The sequence below is a fragment of the Typopeltis vanoorti genome, chromosome 20 (genome assembly GCF_054136105.1).
Source record: "Typopeltis vanoorti isolate ZY-2024b chromosome 20, IOZ_Tvanoo_1.0, whole genome shotgun sequence".
In the NCBI taxonomy this organism is placed as follows: Eukaryota; Metazoa; Arthropoda; class Arachnida; order Uropygi; family Thelyphonidae; genus Typopeltis; species Typopeltis vanoorti.
The window spans coordinates 45056822-45077230 of NC_143568.1; the positions used below are offsets into that span (position 1 = coordinate 45056822).

The 20409-nt window shown below is 34.8% G+C and overlaps 1 protein-coding gene across 2 annotated transcripts in view; it reads left to right on the top strand.

The window, feature by feature from the left end:
- LOC150095403 (filamin-A-like) overlaps positions 1 to 20409 on the top strand; it is a 640838-nt gene that overhangs the window by 506344 nt on the left and 114085 nt on the right. For both annotated transcript variants that reach the window (XM_090410722.1, XM_090410723.1), the window contains 2 exons: positions 1273 to 1405; positions 19753 to 19893. In XM_090410722.1, the coding sequence (XP_090266848.1) occupies positions 1273 to 1405; positions 19753 to 19893 (274 nt within the window). The remainder of the gene's footprint in view (positions 1 to 1272; positions 1406 to 19752; positions 19894 to 20409) is intronic.

Below are 20409 nucleotides of genomic sequence, written 5' to 3' on the forward strand. Positions count from 1 at the left end.
TATTATAAAACTACAGAATTAATTAGTTATTCTAAAACTACAGAATTCTCTGAATTAACTTCATTTTATCCAGTCCTTAGTGGGTGCCATGGTAGGACATTAGTACCTTTTCATTTAAAATTTGAATTGTTTCTGCAACAGTCTAGTTGACTACTAAGTGTTTTATAGCAATCATAATTTGTGCTCTGAAGATGCTGGTTGGAAATCCAGCAAAATGTAACATAATACATTTAGTTCCTCAGGTATTGTTCATATCATGAAGCATTGTAAATAACCACTGACATTTAAGTGTTTCATTATGTTAACTTGTTAACATATTTTTCCTTATTACTGCAATCGTCTTGTGACTTTGTCATTAACTTATGCAATTTGGCTCTGTAATTAAACCTCCTGACTTGAGATCCATATCCACATATCCTTTTTCACCTGTACTTTCTAAAGCAGTGTAATATAATACATTGCATTCCATTTCCTCTGACAAAAGTGCAAGCCTTTTTGCTTGATACCAAATACAACTGTGCATTTGTTCATGGTAGCCTTCCTAAATTCTCAGTATTCTATATTCCATTTGAGATTAAGATCTTTTATGACTATATCTAGCATTTTACTTTAAATACAAAAGCATAAAGCAAACTTGTTGTAATAGCTCTGCAATCTTGTATTAATGGATGCTTAAGATTCTTGGTATGCTCACAATACCCAAACTATAGAAGTTTTAGAGAAATCCAAAACCTTTAAAAAAATAATAAAATAAAAATCTTAAACTTTGAGTGGTAATGGAATCAGCAGCTTCACCAAATGAAAAGAACACATGAAAGTTCCTTTAAAATTGTACATTTTAAAAATAAACTTTCCTGTACCTCACGTTTCATAGTAAAATAAACACAGCCACACATAATTAACTTGAAAAAGCAAAATTAACAAAAACTTTTTTTTCTCGGTACTGTCACATTTAGTAATCCATGCTGTATTGACTGCCAGTGCCTTCTCCATTTCAATGTTTTCATATCAGATTTTACTGAAGACAAATAATGTAACAAGGGTTGCACTGATATCTGTTTTGTTTTCAAATATTCTACAGCAGTTTGCATTGTTAACTGACAGAAATATTCGTTTAATAATTCATTTGCTATATTAAAAACATGAAAATCATCATTTTGTATGTGTCATCATCGTGTGTGTGTGTGTGTGTGTATATATATATATATATTTTTTTTTTTCATACTTTTATAAAGTAAATATATATATATGAAATTCATTGTGTGTTTGCAGGCAGTAACAGAAGAAGTACATAAGAAAACCAAAGTAGATAGGCTCCAGACTATCAGAACAACAACAACAACCCAGTTTAGGACTGTTCAGTTACAAAATATTCCTGTTCCATTTGTTGAAGGAAAGGTAACAGGTAAGCTAGAATTGTTTTTACTCAATAAACTAATTAGCAGATTTTGATGATTCTTTTGACTTATTATTTTTACAGTAATAATCAAATATTACTTTAAATAAAACTAATAGAAACAAACTTTATTAATTAATGAGAAAATATGCTATTATAATTTGAAATTAATATATCTTATGTGTGTGTGTGCGCGCTTCTGTAATCATTGAGAAAAACTATAGAAAGAAGGTTATTCCAAAGAATTGAATTAAAAGAATGAAAGAAGAGGTAGAGAAACCATTTCATTAGGTTTAAAGTTAGAGAATGTATGGATGTTGATCATCTGATCCTCATATTTTTAAAAGTTTAGTGGAAGGTGTTAGTTACAAATGCCAGTCTAGTTAAACAGAGCTCATGAAAGTACCTGAGAAAAGTTTGTAAGGTAGAAATACCCTGTCTTTGTAATGGAGACAGAGCAAGTAAGACAGAGGAATCATTAGCACTCCTCTAGACAGAAGTGAAGAGTGAAGATATATAGGAAAATTTCTCACTCTTGCAACAAAAACAAAATATTCCAAGATTAATTTGGATTTGGAATTTCAAAAAAAAAAAAAAAAAAAAAAACAGTTCAGGAGAAAAGTAATTCCTAGAGCAGAATTACCTGCTGAGATTTTGTAAATCTGAAAATCTGAAGAGATGTAATTTGATTGTATCAAGAAAGATTAGGGTGGGGACTAATGTTAGCTGTATACCCTCTGTCCAAAAAGAAACCAAACTTTTTGAAAATAGAAGAAACTAGTGGCGCCACCTGTCGTATCTTTTGTTGTCGAAAGCTACAACCTTCATTAGTGTTGTGTCAACTGTTTGACGTTTGTTTTATTAAAAGCCAAGTTATAGTGACAATGTGTTTTGACGAATGGTCGGAAAATGAGTTTCAAACAGAGAGCTGTGATTGACTTTTGTTTTAAACTTGGTAAAAGTTTTACCGAAATGCATAAAATGCTTCAAAAAAACATACGGTGATGAATGCTTATCCTGTACTCAAGTTTACTAGTGGTTTAAGCAATTTCAAAGTGGTCATGAGACACTTGAGGACGACAAAAAGCCATGCCATCAAAAAACTGGACTGAGCAAAGTTAACATCCAAAAAGTGCATGATTTGATTTAAAAAAAAAAAAAAAAAAAAAAATCATCCATGAGATTTATTGAAGATGATTCCAAAATCAATGTGCACAACATTTTGACTGAGTTTGGGCCTTCATAAATTGAATTCGCAATTTGTTCCCCACAAATTGCATCGAATTGAACACTGCAAGGACCTCATTAAAACCACTTGTAAGAACTCAAACTTCCTTGAAATGATAGTTACTGTTGACAAAACGTGGTGTTTTGAGTATGAGCCCGAAACAAAGCACCAGAGTGCTGAGTGGAGACCACCAGAAGAGGGGCATCCAAAAAAAAAAAAAGTCGCTTGGAGAAGTCAAAAGTAAAGACAATGCTGATTTGTTTCTATGATTCCAAGGGCATTATCCACAAAGAATTTGTTCCGCCTGGCCAAATCAATGGTGAGTTTTATGTCAAAGTTTTGAAGCAATTGATAGAGAAAATTCGTCGCGTACGGCATGAATATCGGGATGCAGGCAGCTGGTCACTTTTGCACGATAATGCACCATTTCATTGTTCGAACATCGTGAGACAGTTTTTGAGCAAAAACCAAGTTTGTGTGTTGGATCACTCGCCATATTCACCTGATTTAGCACACTGCAACTTCTTTCTACTTCCCCCGACTTCATTTGCCAATGAAATGAAAGTGATACGGCACTATTGAAAACGTTCAAGCAGCAGTAACCACGACCCTCAACAATATCCCAAAAACCGATATAAAAAAAACTCATTTAACAAATTAATTGACCGTGCCAAACACTGTATCGAAGCTGAGGGAGAGTATATTGATGGAAATAAATTATTTGAATAATTATAATTGGCCTGTGTTTTATTTTCTATCAAAATTTCAGTTTCTTTTTGGATAGAGGGTGTATAAGGATTAGATAATCCAGAAATCAAATAGTTAAGATACAGTATCTGATTTTGAACACCAGGACAGGATTGAGTTTTAATTTTCTTCCCCTTACCATTTAAGATATTAATTGTAGGAATACTTAATGTTTTAATTGTTTAATTGCTACATCAAAAGAGAAGGAATCGAATATAGTGTGTGTTTAAAGTTGCCCTTGTCAATTTTCAGTGCTAATGATGTTTTTATTACAGTATTATTAAGTTGAGTAGAATACATAGAAAAAATTAAATCACTTCTGCACACAATACTAATACCTATGAAAACTTGGATCACAACCTATGGGATATTTCCATAAAACCAACTTGATAAAAAAAAATAAAGAAAAAAATTGTCGAAGACGCACAAAAAAAACATTGAGTAAAGACACTCTCTGGTTTCAAGAATATTTAGGGTCCCTCAAGTGCATGAACAGGATTGCTGTTGATGCCTATTATTGATGCAAGATACTCTGCTTCTTCATTGCTTTCTAAATATCTAGCAAATCTGTTATGCCCTCACATCAGTCAAACATTCTCTGTTATAAAGGATTCAACATCATAGAAAGCATCAAAGACATCATAATAGACCTTATTGGTATACTTGCAAGCATGGACATAGTGAGTTCACCAATGTACCAAGAACAGAAACGATACAACTACAATATTACAAGACCTCTTCTCACCAGACACAGTAGATCTCTTTCTGCATCAATAGTATATTTTTCAAATTCCAAGAGGAATATTTTGAACAGAAGGAAGGACTAGTAATGGGCTTTTTCCTTTCAGCCTAATATAATTTAAATTGTTTATTTAAATAATTTAAATAATTTAAAATTTGGCAGAGATGTGTTAATATTTTCATTGTCTTGCTCAACTGTCTTATCCAATTGAAAGATTTTGTCACATACCTCAACAACCTTCACCCTCGAATTAAATTCAGTCCTATCAAAGAATGGTAGGACTGAATTTATTATATACTTATTTTTATGTTATTTTATGGTTAGGATAGAACATTAATATGATTAAAAAAAAAATTACCTCAACCTCCAAAACAATCAGATGAACAAGAAAATCATGACTTTAGAGAACCTTGCTATTTTATCTGTGACTAACTGTATACTCTTGTATACAGTTAGTCACAGATAAAATAGCAAGGTTACTTTGTCAACAAAATATGAAGATCACCTTCTATCCAATCAACAAGATCTGTAATTACCTGAAACTTCCTAAACCTCCCCATCTGCAACTTAAAAAAAAAAAAAACCGATGTCTACATGATCGGCTGTAGTTGTGGTCTACACTACATAGGACAAAGAGACAGGTCACGAGAGGTACACCGGTCGGAACACATCGAGAACATTGAGAATGAAAGAACATACAAATCAGGATTGGTAGCGCGTACAACTGAAATAAAACATCAAGTTCTATGGCAAACAAACAAAAAAAAAAAAAAAGAGCATTCAAAGAATCAGCGGAAATGATAGAAACACTCTACAGTGCAACATCAACAACTATATAAGATGATTTTACATCACGTTTGGTCTTCACTAATTCAACATGGCATGACATGTATGTAGTTACCAGTAGTATACAACATTCCACAGACCTGCAAATGTCAGTGATTGTATGCTTTCTATTGTTATTCATGTTCAAATATTTTCATTATGTGTTACCTTTTCTGTAGTTTTTTAGTTTATTCACATAGTTATTCTGATAATGTGAAATAAAAGATTTTCATGAAATTAGTCAAATCATTAAAAATAATCTTGTTATATGTGATCCTTTAATTGTGAAATAATACTGAAAGAAACATTCTATAGTATGGTATACTTTAATCCTGTACTATTCCTACTTGTACCTTAGTACATCGCAAAGTGAATGGGATGGGTGGTGAAAACAAAGTATGCTCTTTTTTTGTTTGTTGCCATAGAACTTGATGGCTAATTCAAGGGGCATCTTGAATTAACCAAGATGGGTAACATTTATGAGATATTAATTCATAAAAAAATAAGTAAATAAATAAAATGCAAACACTTGCTCGTAAAAAATGAATAATATGACTAGTATAAGGAAAAGAACATCATATCAGAAGATCTCTCTATTTTGGAAAAACAAAGATACGATACAAAATATAATATTAAAAAAAATGAGCACTTAGAATGGACAAGTGGAATTCATAGATTTATTAATAATCTAACTGAATAATTTAATTAATAATAATTTAATAAACTGAATAAATGAATAATTTATGAATAATCTACTTACTTAAATGAAATAATAATAAAATGGAATAAAAATTTACATCAAGAAATTAAACTTTCTCCTACAGTGAACTTAAACACCCTCCTCTTTGCCGACGACCAAATAATAATTACAAATTCCGAAGATAACTTACAGAAAGCTATTTTAGATCTAAATGAGATATCCCGAGATTATGGTATGATAACATCAACAGAAAAATCAAAAACTATGGCCTTTAAATGACAAGATTCAGCAAGAACTAAAATAGTAATAGATAATAAGATCTTAGAACAGGTGAATTCATTTAACTACCTAGGATGTATGATCACATATGAAAAAGATATAAACATAAAAATTGCAAAATATTTAAAAATAGCAGGTATAATTAACTCTATATTTAAACCAAACCTAGTTCAAAAACAAACCAGACTAAAAGTATACAATACATTAGCCCTACCAGTCTTAATGTATGGAAGCGAAATCTGGACAATAAAACAAAAAAGACAAACAAAGATTAACAACAGCAGAAATGAAGTTTATGAGAAAAACTGCAAAGTATACCCTATTTGATCACAAAAGAAATGAAGAAATTATGAAAGAATTAAACCAAGAACCAGTAATAGAAAAAATTAAAAAAATATAAACATAAATGGATGGAACATGTTCAAAGAATGAAAACAGAAATCTACCAACACTCCTATCCCAGTATCTCCCATAATGCAAAACACATCTCCTTGTGGATATGTATACTGTTATGCATTAAGGGATTGGCAACTACCCAGACTAGTTTCGAGCTTTATTGAGGTCTTCAGTGGTAGCCAGGCCCGGAGTTGGAGATACCAGGCAGAAGCAGTAGCAAGGTCATCTTTACCTATAGTTGCCAAAAGGTTTGCCACCTTTTTTTTTTATTAAATTACTCTGGATTTAGAGAAAGATGTTGAAGGTTGAAACTAGTCTGGGTAGTGGCCAATCCCTTAATGCATAACAGTATACATATCCACAAGGAGATGTGTTTTGCATTATGGGAGATACTGGGATAGGAGTGTTGGTATCTTGCTCCACCTTTGCTACGAGTTGCCTGGTATTGTACTACTTACCCAGGTAAGATAGTACAACACTATATTCAGTCCTGAAGATATTTTCAGGTGCAAACTTTGTTTGCTCTCACTGGGATAAAGGATTAAACTAAATTTATCATAGTCTAACCTAGTCAAAAATAAACTTTCAATGAAAACAGAAAGATTACCAAAACAAGCCTTAAAGTACAAGCCATTAGGAAAAAGAAAACCAGGACGTCCTCTTAAACGATTCAACAATGACTTCTAAGGCCGGAACAGGCCATGCTAGGCTTAAATCCTTGATATGCATGATGATGATGAATAATCTAACATATAATAGAATGAGATTATTGCAGTCAGAAGCTAGTATAACGATCCATAAAAGTATATAATGAAATATCAAAAAATGTGTGTATATATATATATATATATATATATATACACATACATGAGGGCTGTTCAATAAGTAATAAGACTAATTTTACTGTCGCGAAACCACTCATCACAATATTAATTTCTGTGGAATAAAGAAATGTTGCTGTCTGTATTAACAAAAGAGGTTGATAGATGGCGTATATGGGCTAATGTGCCAGAATGTCACATGACTAAATGCAAGCTTGTTTTGGTGCGCCTACGAGCTGTGACCAGTCGTCGAAATGGAAGCGTCCTTGGAACAGCGTTATGTGATTAAATTTTGTGTGCATTTGCAAAAATTGGCATCAGACACTTTTAACATGATACGCGAAGCTTTCCACGATGAAGCAATGTTGAGGGCAAGTGGTTTTCGCTGGCATAAAACTTTTAAGGAAGGAAGGCAAAATGTGGAAGATCTTGAACGTGAGGGAAGACCTTCAATGTCCATCACAGAAGCAATGATCAGCACAGCAGTGATTATCATCAAGGAGGATTGCAGAATTACAGTACACCAGCTGCATGTTGTCCTGAATATTTCTGTGGGAAGTGTTGACTCAATCATTGCTGAACATTTCGGACTGAAACGTGTTTGCACCCGATGGATTCCCAAACTCTTGACACCAGAGCAAATGCAGCATCGAGTGGATGTGTGCACAGAATGGAAAGAAAGACTGGAACAAGAAGGCGACAACTTCTTAAAATGCATCATTACAGCAGATAAAGCTTGGTTTTACCACTATGACCCTATAATGAAACAACAAAGCAGTGAATGGAAGCATCCGTCTTCGCCTACCCCCAAGAAAGCAAAAACTGTAAAATCGGCTGGTAAAGTTATGACCATAATGTTTTTTTGACTACGAAGGCATTGTTTACCAACACACTGTAGAACCCGGGAATACTGTAAACGGTTCATGCTATGTGGATGTTTTACAGACAATGGTACAGCACGTCAAAAGGAAGCATCCATTGCTGAAGAATGGCTTCTTATTGCACCACGATAATGCAAGGCCACATATTGCTGGTGGTGTAGTGGACGTTTTCCAGAAGAACAACATAGATATCCTACCACACCCTCCATACAGTCCTGATCTCGCAACATGTGATTTCTGGCTGTTTCCTCAGCTCAAGAAACCACTAAGAGGCTGCCATTTCGAAAGCAACAAAGCATGTAAAAGCTGTGGATTTGGTTTTGTAAGAACTCTCAAAAAACGGACTTTCACATGTGTTTAAGAAGTGGACACAACGTTGCGACAAATGCATCACGTCTCACAGTAGTTACTTTGAAAAAGACCATGTAAATGATGACGATTAAAGGTAATCTGTTTTCTGTACAAATATAGTCTTATAACTTATTGAACAGCCTCCATATTAGTGACTGAATCATAACATTCAAAATAGACCTAATGTAAATATGTACTTAACAGAAGAAACATTTTCTGAAAAATCTAACTGTATTATAGATATGTTGTTTATTATTTTAACGGTATAATAGAACACAGAAACTAAGTAAATAATTAATTTATTAACTTGCTGCTGATATTTCGGTGGTGTTATAACCAGCATCTTCAGAGCACAAAAACACTGTTTGTCACAATACGTGAGACTAAAACAACATGGTGTACTTAAACAAAATTGTAGCAGCAACACAAAGACTAGAGTCCTGATTTTGGCGCCCTCTATCTGAAAAAAAAAAAAGCTATCATATATTACTAGAGTCCTAGAAAAGTGCTAGTTTTTTCTTAATATGACTGTCTCCCAGATCTTCGGCAAGTTAATACAGCCATATTTGTTGAGATTTGGAGTGTGTTTTAGGGCTTCTATCGCCTCTAAGAACAATCTCTCTGATTTATACGGGTTTCTGTGTAGTACTTTTGTGTTTTTCCAGTTGATCCCGTGTGCAGGGGTATCCAGAGCATGGTCTGCTAGGCCCGACTTCCCATAATGATAATTCCGGACGTATCTTTTATGTTCACTGAGGCGGATGTTCACAGTTCTTCCTGTTTGACCGTAGTAGGCTTGATTGCATGAGCAGGGTACTTGGTAGACTCCTGGATGTGATAAAGGAGGAATGCTGTCCTTGGGTGAGCTGATGAGGGTGGCTAATTTGCTACATGGTCTGAATGTAGTGCGTAGTTTATGTTTATTGAGAATTCTTGAGATCTTTTTGGATGTGCCTTTAATGTAAGGGATGGTGGCTGTTTTGTTGTAGTTCTCTGTGGTGGATGGTGGGAGGGGTTTCTTAGGAGTGTTTAGTATTTTGTTTATTTTATGTGGATTGTAGCCGTTGGCCAAGAAGGTGTGGCGTAAGTGAGTCAGTTCAGCAGTAAGAGCCTTGTCATTGGAACAGATTGCTCTCGCTCTATGGGTTAGCGTTTTTAATATGCCATATTATTGAGAAGGGTGAATGGTGTGATTGTTTGTGTAAGTATCTGCCTGTATGTGTGGGTTTTCTAAAAACTGAAAATGATAAGGAACCATCTGGGAGACGTGTGATGAGTGTATCCAGGAAGGGCAGACAGTTGTTGGCTTCCAGTTCCATAGTAAAGTGGATTTTTGGATGTTGGCTATTTAAATGTGCTAAGAATGTTTTCAATGTCTCAGGGCCGTGTGGCCAAATAGCAAGCACATCATCAACATAGCGTAGCCAAAGTGTTGGTTTGAGAGTGGCTGTATTGATTGCTTGTTTTTCCCGGTGTTCTATGTAAAAGTTGGCTGGGGGGGGAAAGGGGGGAGCCCATGGCTGTACCATCAATTTGTTTGTATATTTTCCCTTTCCATGTGAAATATCCTGCATGTATTGTGAATTTGAATAGTTCAAATATATCAGAGGGAAGTGTGACTTCAGTAGATTGAGGGTTTCTATTAGTGGTACATTTGTGAACAGTGAAGTGATGTCAAAGCTTACTATTAAGTCTGAGCTTTTTAGGGTAAGGTGTTGTGAGATGCTTTTTAGGTGTGCTGAATTTTTGACAAAGGAGGGAGAATTGCTTGTGAGAGTGGCTAGTAGCTTCGCTAAATGTCTAGCTAGTTTGTATGTGGGACTATTTATACTGTCCACAATTGGGCGTAGCGGTGTGCCTTGTTTGTGAATTTTTGGTGCTCCATAGATCCTCGGTGTTTTAACATGGAAGGGTTTGAGTTTGTTAACTGTGTCTTTGGGCCAGGAAGTGACTTTTTTCAATAATTTTCGTGCCTTATTCTTTTGTGTGTTGGTGGGATTGCGATCTATAATTTTTTATGTTGACTAATCTTGTAATAGTGTGTGCATTTTGTTTTCATATTCAGTTGTGTCGATCACCACGGTTGCATTTCCTTTGTCTGCTTTTGTTATGGTAATCTGGCTGTTGTGTAGCTCTTTTATAGCAATGAATTCCTTATGTGGGATATTATTTTTGGGCGGTTTGGACTTGATTAGGATGTTGGCCACATCTAAACGTATGTTGTTAGCTATTGTTGGAGACAGGCCGTAAATTCCTCGTTCGATGGACGCCATTATTTCGGCTTTTGGAACTTGCTTGGGCGTTATGGCAAAGTTGTGCTCTCGAATTAAAGCAGTCGTGGCTTCTTTGCTTAAGGTGAGTGACGATCGATTCACGACGACGAGGTCTTGTTGTAATTGCGGTCGTTGTATGGTGTTCAGTTGTTGGAGATTTTCAAACTTATTTTGGTGCAGGTTTTTGACTCTGTCGAATTCTTTTTTTGCCGTTGCATCGGTGATGTTATCTAAGATCTGCCAAAGTTCCGTATTTAGAATATTATGCAGTGATTCTCGTAATACGCTGATGGTTGCATTTGCTTTTGCTAATTCCAGGCGCGTGGTGTAAATCTGTTCACGTAGGAGCGCTACACTCGCTTGTTTATAGATGCGTTGGGCTTTGGCCGAGTGGAACTTGTTTTTGATTTTAAAACAGTTAGGTATTAATTTAGTGTCTCGGCACCTCTTTAAGAAGGCTAACCTTCTTAAAGTTGTCGTGCCAATTTCAACTTCCACTTACCATATTGTCGTGTCTTGCATACGATATCGTCTCCGTGAAGAATCCTTAAACGTGTGGACAGACTTATGTGTTCGTCGAACATGTTGTTTATTATTTTAACGGTATAATAGAACACAGAAACTAAGTAAATAATTTATTAACTTGATGCTGATATTTCGCTGGTGTTATAACCAGCATCTTCAGAGCACAAAAACACTGTCACAATACGCGAGACTAAAACAACATGGTGTACTTAAACAAAAGCCAACTTTTACATAGAACACCTGGAAAAACAAGCAATCAATACAGCCACTCTCAAACCAACACTTTGGCTACGCTATGTTGATGATGTGCTTGCTATTTGGCCACATGGCCCTGAGACATTGAAAACATTCTTAGCACATTTAAATAGCCAACATCCAAAAATCCACTTTACTATGGAACTGGAAGCCAACTGTCTGCCCTTCCTGGATACACTCATCACACATCTCCCAGATGGTTCCTTATCATTTTCAGTTTTTAGAAAACCCACACATACAGGCAGATACTTACACAAACAATCACACCATCACCCTTCTCAACAACATGGCATATTAAAAACGCTAACCCATAGAGCGAGAGCAATCTGTTCCAATGACAAGGCTCTTACTGCTGAACTGACTCACTTACGCCACACCTTCTTGGCCAACGGCTACAATCCACATAAAATAAACAAAATACTAAACACTCCTAAGAAACCCCTCCCACCATCCACCACAGAGAACTACAACAAAACAGTCACCATCCCTTACATTAAAGGCACATCCGAAAAGATCTCAAGAATTCTCAATAAACATAAACTACGCACTACATTCAGACCATGTAGCAAATTAGCCACCCTCATCCGCTCACCCAAGGACAGCATTCCTCCTTTATCACATCCAGGAGTCTACCAAGTACCCTGCTCATGCAATCAAGCCTACTACGGTCAAACAGGAAGAACTGTGAACATCCGCCTCAGTGAACATAAAAGATACGTCCGGAATTATCATTATGGGAAGTCGGGCCTAGCAGGCCATGCTCTGGATACCCCTGCACACAGGATCAACTGGAAAAACACAAAAGTACTACACAGAAACCTGTATAAATCAGAGAGATTGTTCTTAGAGGTGACAGAAGCCCTAAAACACACTCCAAATCTCAACAAATAAGGCTGTATTAACTTGCCGAAGATCTGGGAGACAGTCATATTAAGAAAAAACTAGCACTTTTCTAGGACTCTAGTAATATATGATAGGTTTTTTTTTTTTCCAGATAGAGGGCGCCAAAATCAGGACTCTAGTCTTTGTGTTGCTGCTACAATTTTGTTTAAGTACACCATGTTGTTTTAGTCTCGCGTATTGTGACAAACAGTGTTTTTGTGCTCTGAAGATGCTGGTTATAATATCAGCATCAAGTTAATAAATTAATTATTTACTTAGTTTCTGTGTTCTATTATACCGTTAAAATAATAAACAACATGTTCGATGAACACAAGTCTGTCCACACGTGTATTATAGATAGCATCGAAAATAAAGAAAAAATTCTTTATTCTGGTGACTTGAGGAGAATGAACCTATAAATAGAAAAATGCAAAGATTCAAGGAAAACTTGTTTACCAGCAATGGAGTTTATTTCTTCTTTTATATGATTAGTAGCTTGCAGTATAGTAATATTGATTCATTACTATCTTGCCATGTACTGTCAATCATGGAAGAAGTAAGCTAGGATTTTCCTTTGATTACTCACGGATTAGTCTTTTATTCATATTTTTCAATATTTTGCATTTCAGGTGTGTTTTATATTTATGTATAGGTGTATTTTAGGCTATTAGGTGGTCCACATGTTTCTCAATATATTTTTCTATGCACGTTTTTTTATTGTTCTATTGTCTATATACAGGGTGTCCCATAATTCTTATTGCAGTTTTAAACTTTAATAGGTTCAACATTATAAAAGTTAGATTTATAGTATATAATAGCTTAAAGAATATATAATTATGTTTTATCTGCAATGAATTGTTTCTTATTAGTGCTCAACATGATTGCCATCTTGTGCGATGCATTGTAACTAGGTGATTTTTGAAGTTCTGGAAAATGTTTAGCAGTTGCTGAGCAGTGACTGCATTAATTGAGTTTGTGATTTTAGTCTTATGGTCATTGAGAGAAGCAGGTTTAGAAGTATACACGACTGTTTTGATGTGACCTCATAAAAAAAAGTCTAATGGAGTCAGGTCAGAGGTAGCCACATAAAAGCACCTCCTCTACCGATCCACCTGTCTGTGAAAGTGTCATGCAGAAACTTCTGTACTTGTGTCACATAATGACAGGGTGCCCCATCCTATTGGATAATGATTTTATTCATAAGATTTAATCTCTTTAATTTGGGAATGAAAAAAAATTCTGAAGCATTGCAAAATAAGGTTCACCCTTGACAGTGGGCTCATCGAAAAATAATGGCCCAATAATGCAACACCTAAATGCGCACCACATATTAACTTTTGGTGAGTTTCTTTCATGTTGCCACATTTCCTGAGGCTTCTCTGTATGCTGCAGTTGTGACTGTTAACGTTCCCACTTATGTGGATTATTGTTTCATCTAAAAAAGTCAACATGCCAATAACATCTATGTCATTTTCCATTTGTGTCTTCATCAGTTGACAGAAATCCAACCTGGCTTGATAATCCTCTTCTTGTAGCATTTGAACAGTCATAATTAGAACAGTTATAGTCTGCGCAGTTAGCCTAGTGGCTGTGCGCTTCGCAACCATATGCCTGGGAAAGGAGTGTCCTAGGTTCGATTCCATCGACGACGCGAGGAGCTTTAGGATCTTCCTCAGCCATAGCCAAGTTAGCCGGTCTTGGGTGTGGACAGCAGGGTTTTTTTCCACCAGTTTATCTGGGGTTTTTCATCCTGCAAGCAGGCAAACCGGCCCCGTGAATACACATGGATACAGTCAGGAATACTGACCCAGCCATAGATGTGATTCGTCAGCTATGCCGGTTCCGAAGCCCGGATAAAATTTGGGTGACTGAGATGGTGCCGTACCTCCCTGTAAAGGGGACTCACGGTCGTGTATCATCATACGATTATTATTAGTCATAATTTTGTAAGCATGTTTTTGGAGTTATCTGGTTAGAATTTTGTGCGCTGTGGTTTTTGGTACATTTAACTCAGCAGCAGCACATTGCACTGATTTCTTGGGACTCTTATCAGATGTCCTTTCGATTTCGACCACATTTGCTTCCCTCGATGAACACCTCCCTGATCTGGGTTTGTCATGAATTGATCTAGTTTCTTTGAATTTTTTTTATCCAGTTATTAATTAAATTTCTGTGGGGAGCCTCCTTGTTATAATGGGCAGAGAAGTTTCTTCTTACTGCTGTTATGGACTTGAGTTCAGCAAGCCACAGGATGCAATTGACTTTTTCTTCAACATTTGCCATCTTCAATCATACCAGTTTAAAAAATAATAATAATAAGAAGAAAAATATAATGAAAAATGTAATGAAATAATAATATTCGTGCATCAAAAATTCCAATAGTTTTACTTTCAAATGATATTTATTGCAACTCTGTAATGGTGATGCCTTTGAAACAGTTAATGATCAAAACTGCTCTAAAAATTATGGGGGACACTGTATTTAATTGGTTTTAGTACAATACCTGTAGGCATAAAGAAAAAAAAAATGAAAGAAAACTACAGAGGAATTAATCTTTTAAATAACATATTTTGAAAGAAACAGATAATAGAAAAGCAAGATTTTCATAATGGATGATCATATAATAATGGCATATTTGTCCTGAGAGATTTGATAGAAAATTATAAAAAAAGTTTCAGATAAATTATATGAAAGTTCTAAATACAGCTCATTGTTATGGAAAAAGTCAAGGAAAAAATATATAACAATTCCTGTTGTGTAATAAATTCTTTGGCTGACTTTCGCATCATCTTAACGTAAACATTTATCACATCCATAGACTCCTCAGTTTCCAAAAAAATTTGGTGTCTGTTTTCATTCAAAACCCTACTGCTCTCCTGTTCAATTGCTAATACTTTATAAATCTCAAATTGTGAACTGACCTTAGAATATTGTTTGCACATTTGGGATAATGCACCCAGAATCTCCATAAGAATTCTTGATTGTATACAGAAGGCAATCTCTCAGATAGGCAAACTCTTCTCTTTTTCTCACATTATTCCAGTCACTTGTTCATAGGCACTCTCTTTCTGTATTATGTCTTTTTATTAAATCCATACTTTCATGAGCATTGCTCCACTGAACTGCCCACTATTATTTCTCCACTTTTCTCTAATGATATAAGAACAACATAAGCAGCCACTGGTCCCCACAGCTCAACATTAAACATATCAAACCAACTTCTCATATTCTTCCATCTACTTCTATTTTTTGGAAAACAGCATTCTCCATACTGTTTTCCTCACTTACATGTGCGCATACGCACAATGCTGTTTTGGCATAGGTTTTATGACCTCTCGTGTCTGATGTGGAATTATTAAATAAACCAAAAAATACTATCGGTGCTGATAAACAGACATTCAGACTGAACAAAAAGAAAGTAAGAATTGTTGAGCAGTCAGTATTTCTACTGACAGAGTAAGAAGATAACTTAAAAAATTATATAAAAATTTTAATTTGATCGGAAAAACATTTCAGCAGCATTTCATGATGTAAGCAATCTTCCCAGAATTATAAGCAAAGAAGATAGTAGAACAGGTATCTAAATTACATTGCTTTGACTGGAGCGCAAAAGTAACACTACATATATTAAAAACAACAAAAATATGGGGATTCTTAAATGATATATATGCAAAAAAATTATCAAAGCTAAACTAGATATCAAATATCTAGTTATTCAATGACAATTTAGAAGCTGTAAGATACTATAGAAAATATTAGTTAATTCAGAGACGTCTTATAGAAAATCCAGAAGCGATGTGCAGTATAAAGTAAGAAAAAGGACAGCAGCACTAAAGACCTTATTGAAAGAATTCCCTAGTCTGTCAGAATCATAAAAATATGGATTGGACTCCACAAAGTGAAAATAACAGGATTTGTCGAAAAACTAAAGAGATGGAACAACACAATTATTTAAAAAAAAAAAAAAAAAAAAAAAAAAACAATTTCCTGGTAGCAAGAGAACTGCCAAATGAAAAACAGATTTTTGCTTTGTCCATGAAACTGTATAGCATTTATGAATGTAGGGTGTGGCTAAATAATGAGGCTAATTTTTTTGGTCATTAAGTAAATTCTTTCAGCTTCAACCTTGGATCTTTTTCCCACATGTTGATTCTACCTTTTTCTAGTTATAAATCCTCCATGACAGTTTCGTTAATCACTTTATATCCACTGATTAATTTGTCTGACCATTGCCTTGCTATATATTAAATTGACACTTTATTAAGTATACTTAATAGCATCCTCCCCCAACTCTCAAAAAAACTTCAGTTCAGTGGGGTGTGGACTCCTTGAAGTGCAGAGAACATTCTATGTTCTCTGCACTTCATGATGCTGGCTCATGCAGACTTGTTGCAAATAGCTCATTACACTTTATTAACATTACTATAAATTAAAGATGCCAAAAAATTATATTCTTGGTTTAATCCTTATCCAAGTGTAAGCAAACAAAGTTTGCACGTGAAGTAACTTCATGACTGGGCAACTCGTATATAGAAGCTAATGACTTCACATCGCTTGCCTTAGTATCCCATAATGCAAAGAACATATTCTTATGGACGTGTATAATATTATGCATTATGAGAAAGGGTCACGACCCATACAGTCTCGACATTTATTGAGGAGGTCCAATCTGAGAACCAGACTCAGAAGTCATACCAAGATTGAAGTAATGCAGAAGTCATTCCATATACAAGTAACCAAAAGGTGCTACACCTTATTACTAAAATATTCTGGATTAGAGATGGATGTTGAAAGTTTTTCCACTTGATTATACTACAAATTAAAGATCTCAAGAAATTATATTCTTGGTTTAATCCTTTTATCCTAAGTCATGAAGTTACTTCACATGCAAACTTTGTTTGCTTATCCTTGGATAAAGGATTAAACCAAGAATATAATTTCTTGGTTTTCTTCTGGGTCTCTTTCCTTCCATCTTGACATTAAAAGTTGCTTACCTTTCCTCACCCATCCTATTTAAGTGGTCATACCACCTTAGATTAGCTCTGCTCACACATTCTTGAATGCTAACAATATCAAGTTCATGCAAAATGTCGTAATTTTTAATTATTTTGCCACTGCTGCCATCTATCCACTCCCCAATTTTTCTCAGAACCTCTGTCTGTAATCTCTAATCTTTGATCAATTGCTTTATTTCTAACCCAATTTTCATCTCCATAATTTAAACTGGTTTGAAAACTGGCTAGTATACTCTAGTTCAGTGTTTTGACTACCATATTTACACAAATATAACTCGCACTGTTTTTCCCAAAATTAAAGCTAAAAAAATTGTGCACGATATATGCAGAGATTTACAGAAACTAAAGTTTTCAGGAAAAAACTGAAAACGGGTATGACTTGCTAATAATCTTTTATTTGCTATCGCTACTTCCGGCCCCGAGAGCAGCTTCCTTGTGTGCATCGTCAAAGTCATCTACCCAAATAGCACATCTTATTTCCCATTATTTCAAGCAGAAATTACGAGTAATTTACAAGACTTGAGATATTTAATGAACAATCCTTTAGGAATGACTAATGAGAAGTGAAAGCAGAGCATGAAACAGACAGCAATGGTAGGGATAGAGCAACTTAGAAGACATGCATATGATGGGTGGTATTAACAGAAGTTTGCGTGACCCGACGACAAAGACAAGCCAACAATTGTTGAGTTGAAATATTAATTCTCTTCAACCGAATTCCATAATATCTGAAACTGCCATAACAACATTCACTGTATATTTCTTAGTTTTAACACATTCACGACAGGGTGGTGTTTTGCCCATTTATCGTTCCAATGGAACTTCTTATCTCCGTTTATGTACTGCTCCCACGGCGCACGGGCAGGCTCAATTCACACAACGTTTTAACCCTTTTGTCGAATTTTATTGATGCTTGTTTGTGTACCACTTCTGCTTTCTAGCTGACGGGTGGACACGCACGCATGCACACACTATATGGCATGTTTCAATTCATGGCAGAATTTTATTTGAAGTTAGCCTTTGTGATCTGTCTTAATGACATCAAAAATTTCAAATGCAATCAAATTCTTATTTTATGTAATTGAAAAATTGGACTATAGTTTTTAGTTAGATACTGTGTTTGCCGGTGCAACATGATTTTGCTGAGTCTATACAGCATAGTTTCTTTGGGGGGGATGTGATTCATTAGTTAGTGCTGTTTTTATCACAGTTATCTCTAATTGCACTATTTGTTGACACATATATTACAACGACTGCAAATGTGTCTGTACCTTATTCAGTGATACAACAAAACTACTTGTTTTTCTTGCATCTGCAGCATAGTGGCTGTTGGGAGGGCGTGTTGTTTATTGCGGGGGACTGAGTTAAGTTACCATCGCCCTGACATGAACGTGCTTTAAACTTTTTTACATGTGCGAGGTATATGCAAAACTTTTTAATTTCTTTTTTCGTAAAGCAAAATCAGGGGTGCGGGTTATACGCAAGGGCAAGTTATATTTGACTAAATGCAGTAATTTCTCTCATATTCCATATAAATTTATTCAACTAGCTCCCCACCTTGCCAGCTTTGCTTATTCTGTTGTCTATTTCTAGATTAAACTTGCCATCTTCACTAAAAACTGCCTAAATAGCTGAAATATTTTACTTGTTCTATAGGCTCTCCATTCAGAATGCAGCCAAAGTTTCCTTTTTCCTATTTTAATAGTTTTACTTTTTTATTGCTGATTTTCATGCCAAATTTGTTATTCAGTCTAGTTAGAGAACCTTGGAGACTTGCACTGAATGCATTTAAAAGTACATGATGTGTGTAAAGCAAAGAGCTAAGTTTGACATATCCAATTCTAAGATCAGGCCAAATGCCACTTTCTTTCATAATGCGATTCATATAGACGATGAAGTATAGATCCAAGTCATACTCCTGTAGTTTCTCAACTATTTGTTGTAAAATGAAAATATGATCTTGACAACCTCTTTTTTGCCTAAACCCAGATTATTGTTCTCCCAGTTTCTCTTTCACATTTTTTCTCAACCTCTTTTCAAGTATGTTTGCATAAATCTTACCTGGAACACTTAGTGGAGAAATTCCTCTGTAATTTTCACATTCAGCTTTATTCCCTTTTATATAGATGGGTACTATGAGAGCTCTACTCCAATTATCAGGAATTTAACCTTCTGACCAGCTCCTCTGAATTATGCAATATAGCCCCTGCAAAACTTTGATATCTCCATATTTAAGCATTTCTGGTCAAATATCACTACTCCTTTAATTGCCTTTAATTAGTCTTTACAATTTTAATCAGTTGCAAAAGGAGTGATCAAAATTGTTATTTTATGATTATACTTTGCAATTCACCTGTTTAAATTACAATTTAGATGCACAAAATAAATTTGATTGTCTGACAGACTGAAAATTAATGCATTTTCTCTTATCTACAGCTGAAGTAAAAATGCCCTCTGGAAAAGTTGACAAGCCTACAGTAATTGACAATCAAGATGGAACAGTTAGTGTAAAATATGAACCTAAAGAAGAAGGTTTACATGAATTACATATAAAATATAACCGGGAACATATTCCTGGTAGGTACATGAAATATTTATTACTCAGATTCTGTACTAACTGATATTACAAGCAATTTTTAGACAATTTTTTTTGAATAGAACTACTCTTTTAAATGTAGTTTTCCTTGAAATTTCAGTTCTTTAAAATTTAATATAATTTTAATAAATGTTCTGAATTATTTCTTTTTTTATCTAGTATCTTTATGTTTATAATTTCTCATCAAGCTGAAGCTTTTTTTAAAGTAATGTTTTGTAATCTCTTATCTGCAGAGGAAGTGCTCCCCCCCCTTTTTTATTTTTATTTTGTTTCTATTTATATGCATCTTCCTTCGCTTGTGCATGGAAAACTTTTCTAACCAGATAAAGAAACCAAATAAATCACAGAAACAATTAATATAGTTAATCCATGGAAGGAATTTCCTTTTGCAAAGAGCTAAGTTTGATCTCTGATTTTAATATCAGGTTTAATGTTACTTTCTTTCATGATGTGATCCATGTAGATGATGAATAACAGTGGAGATAATGTGCATCCTT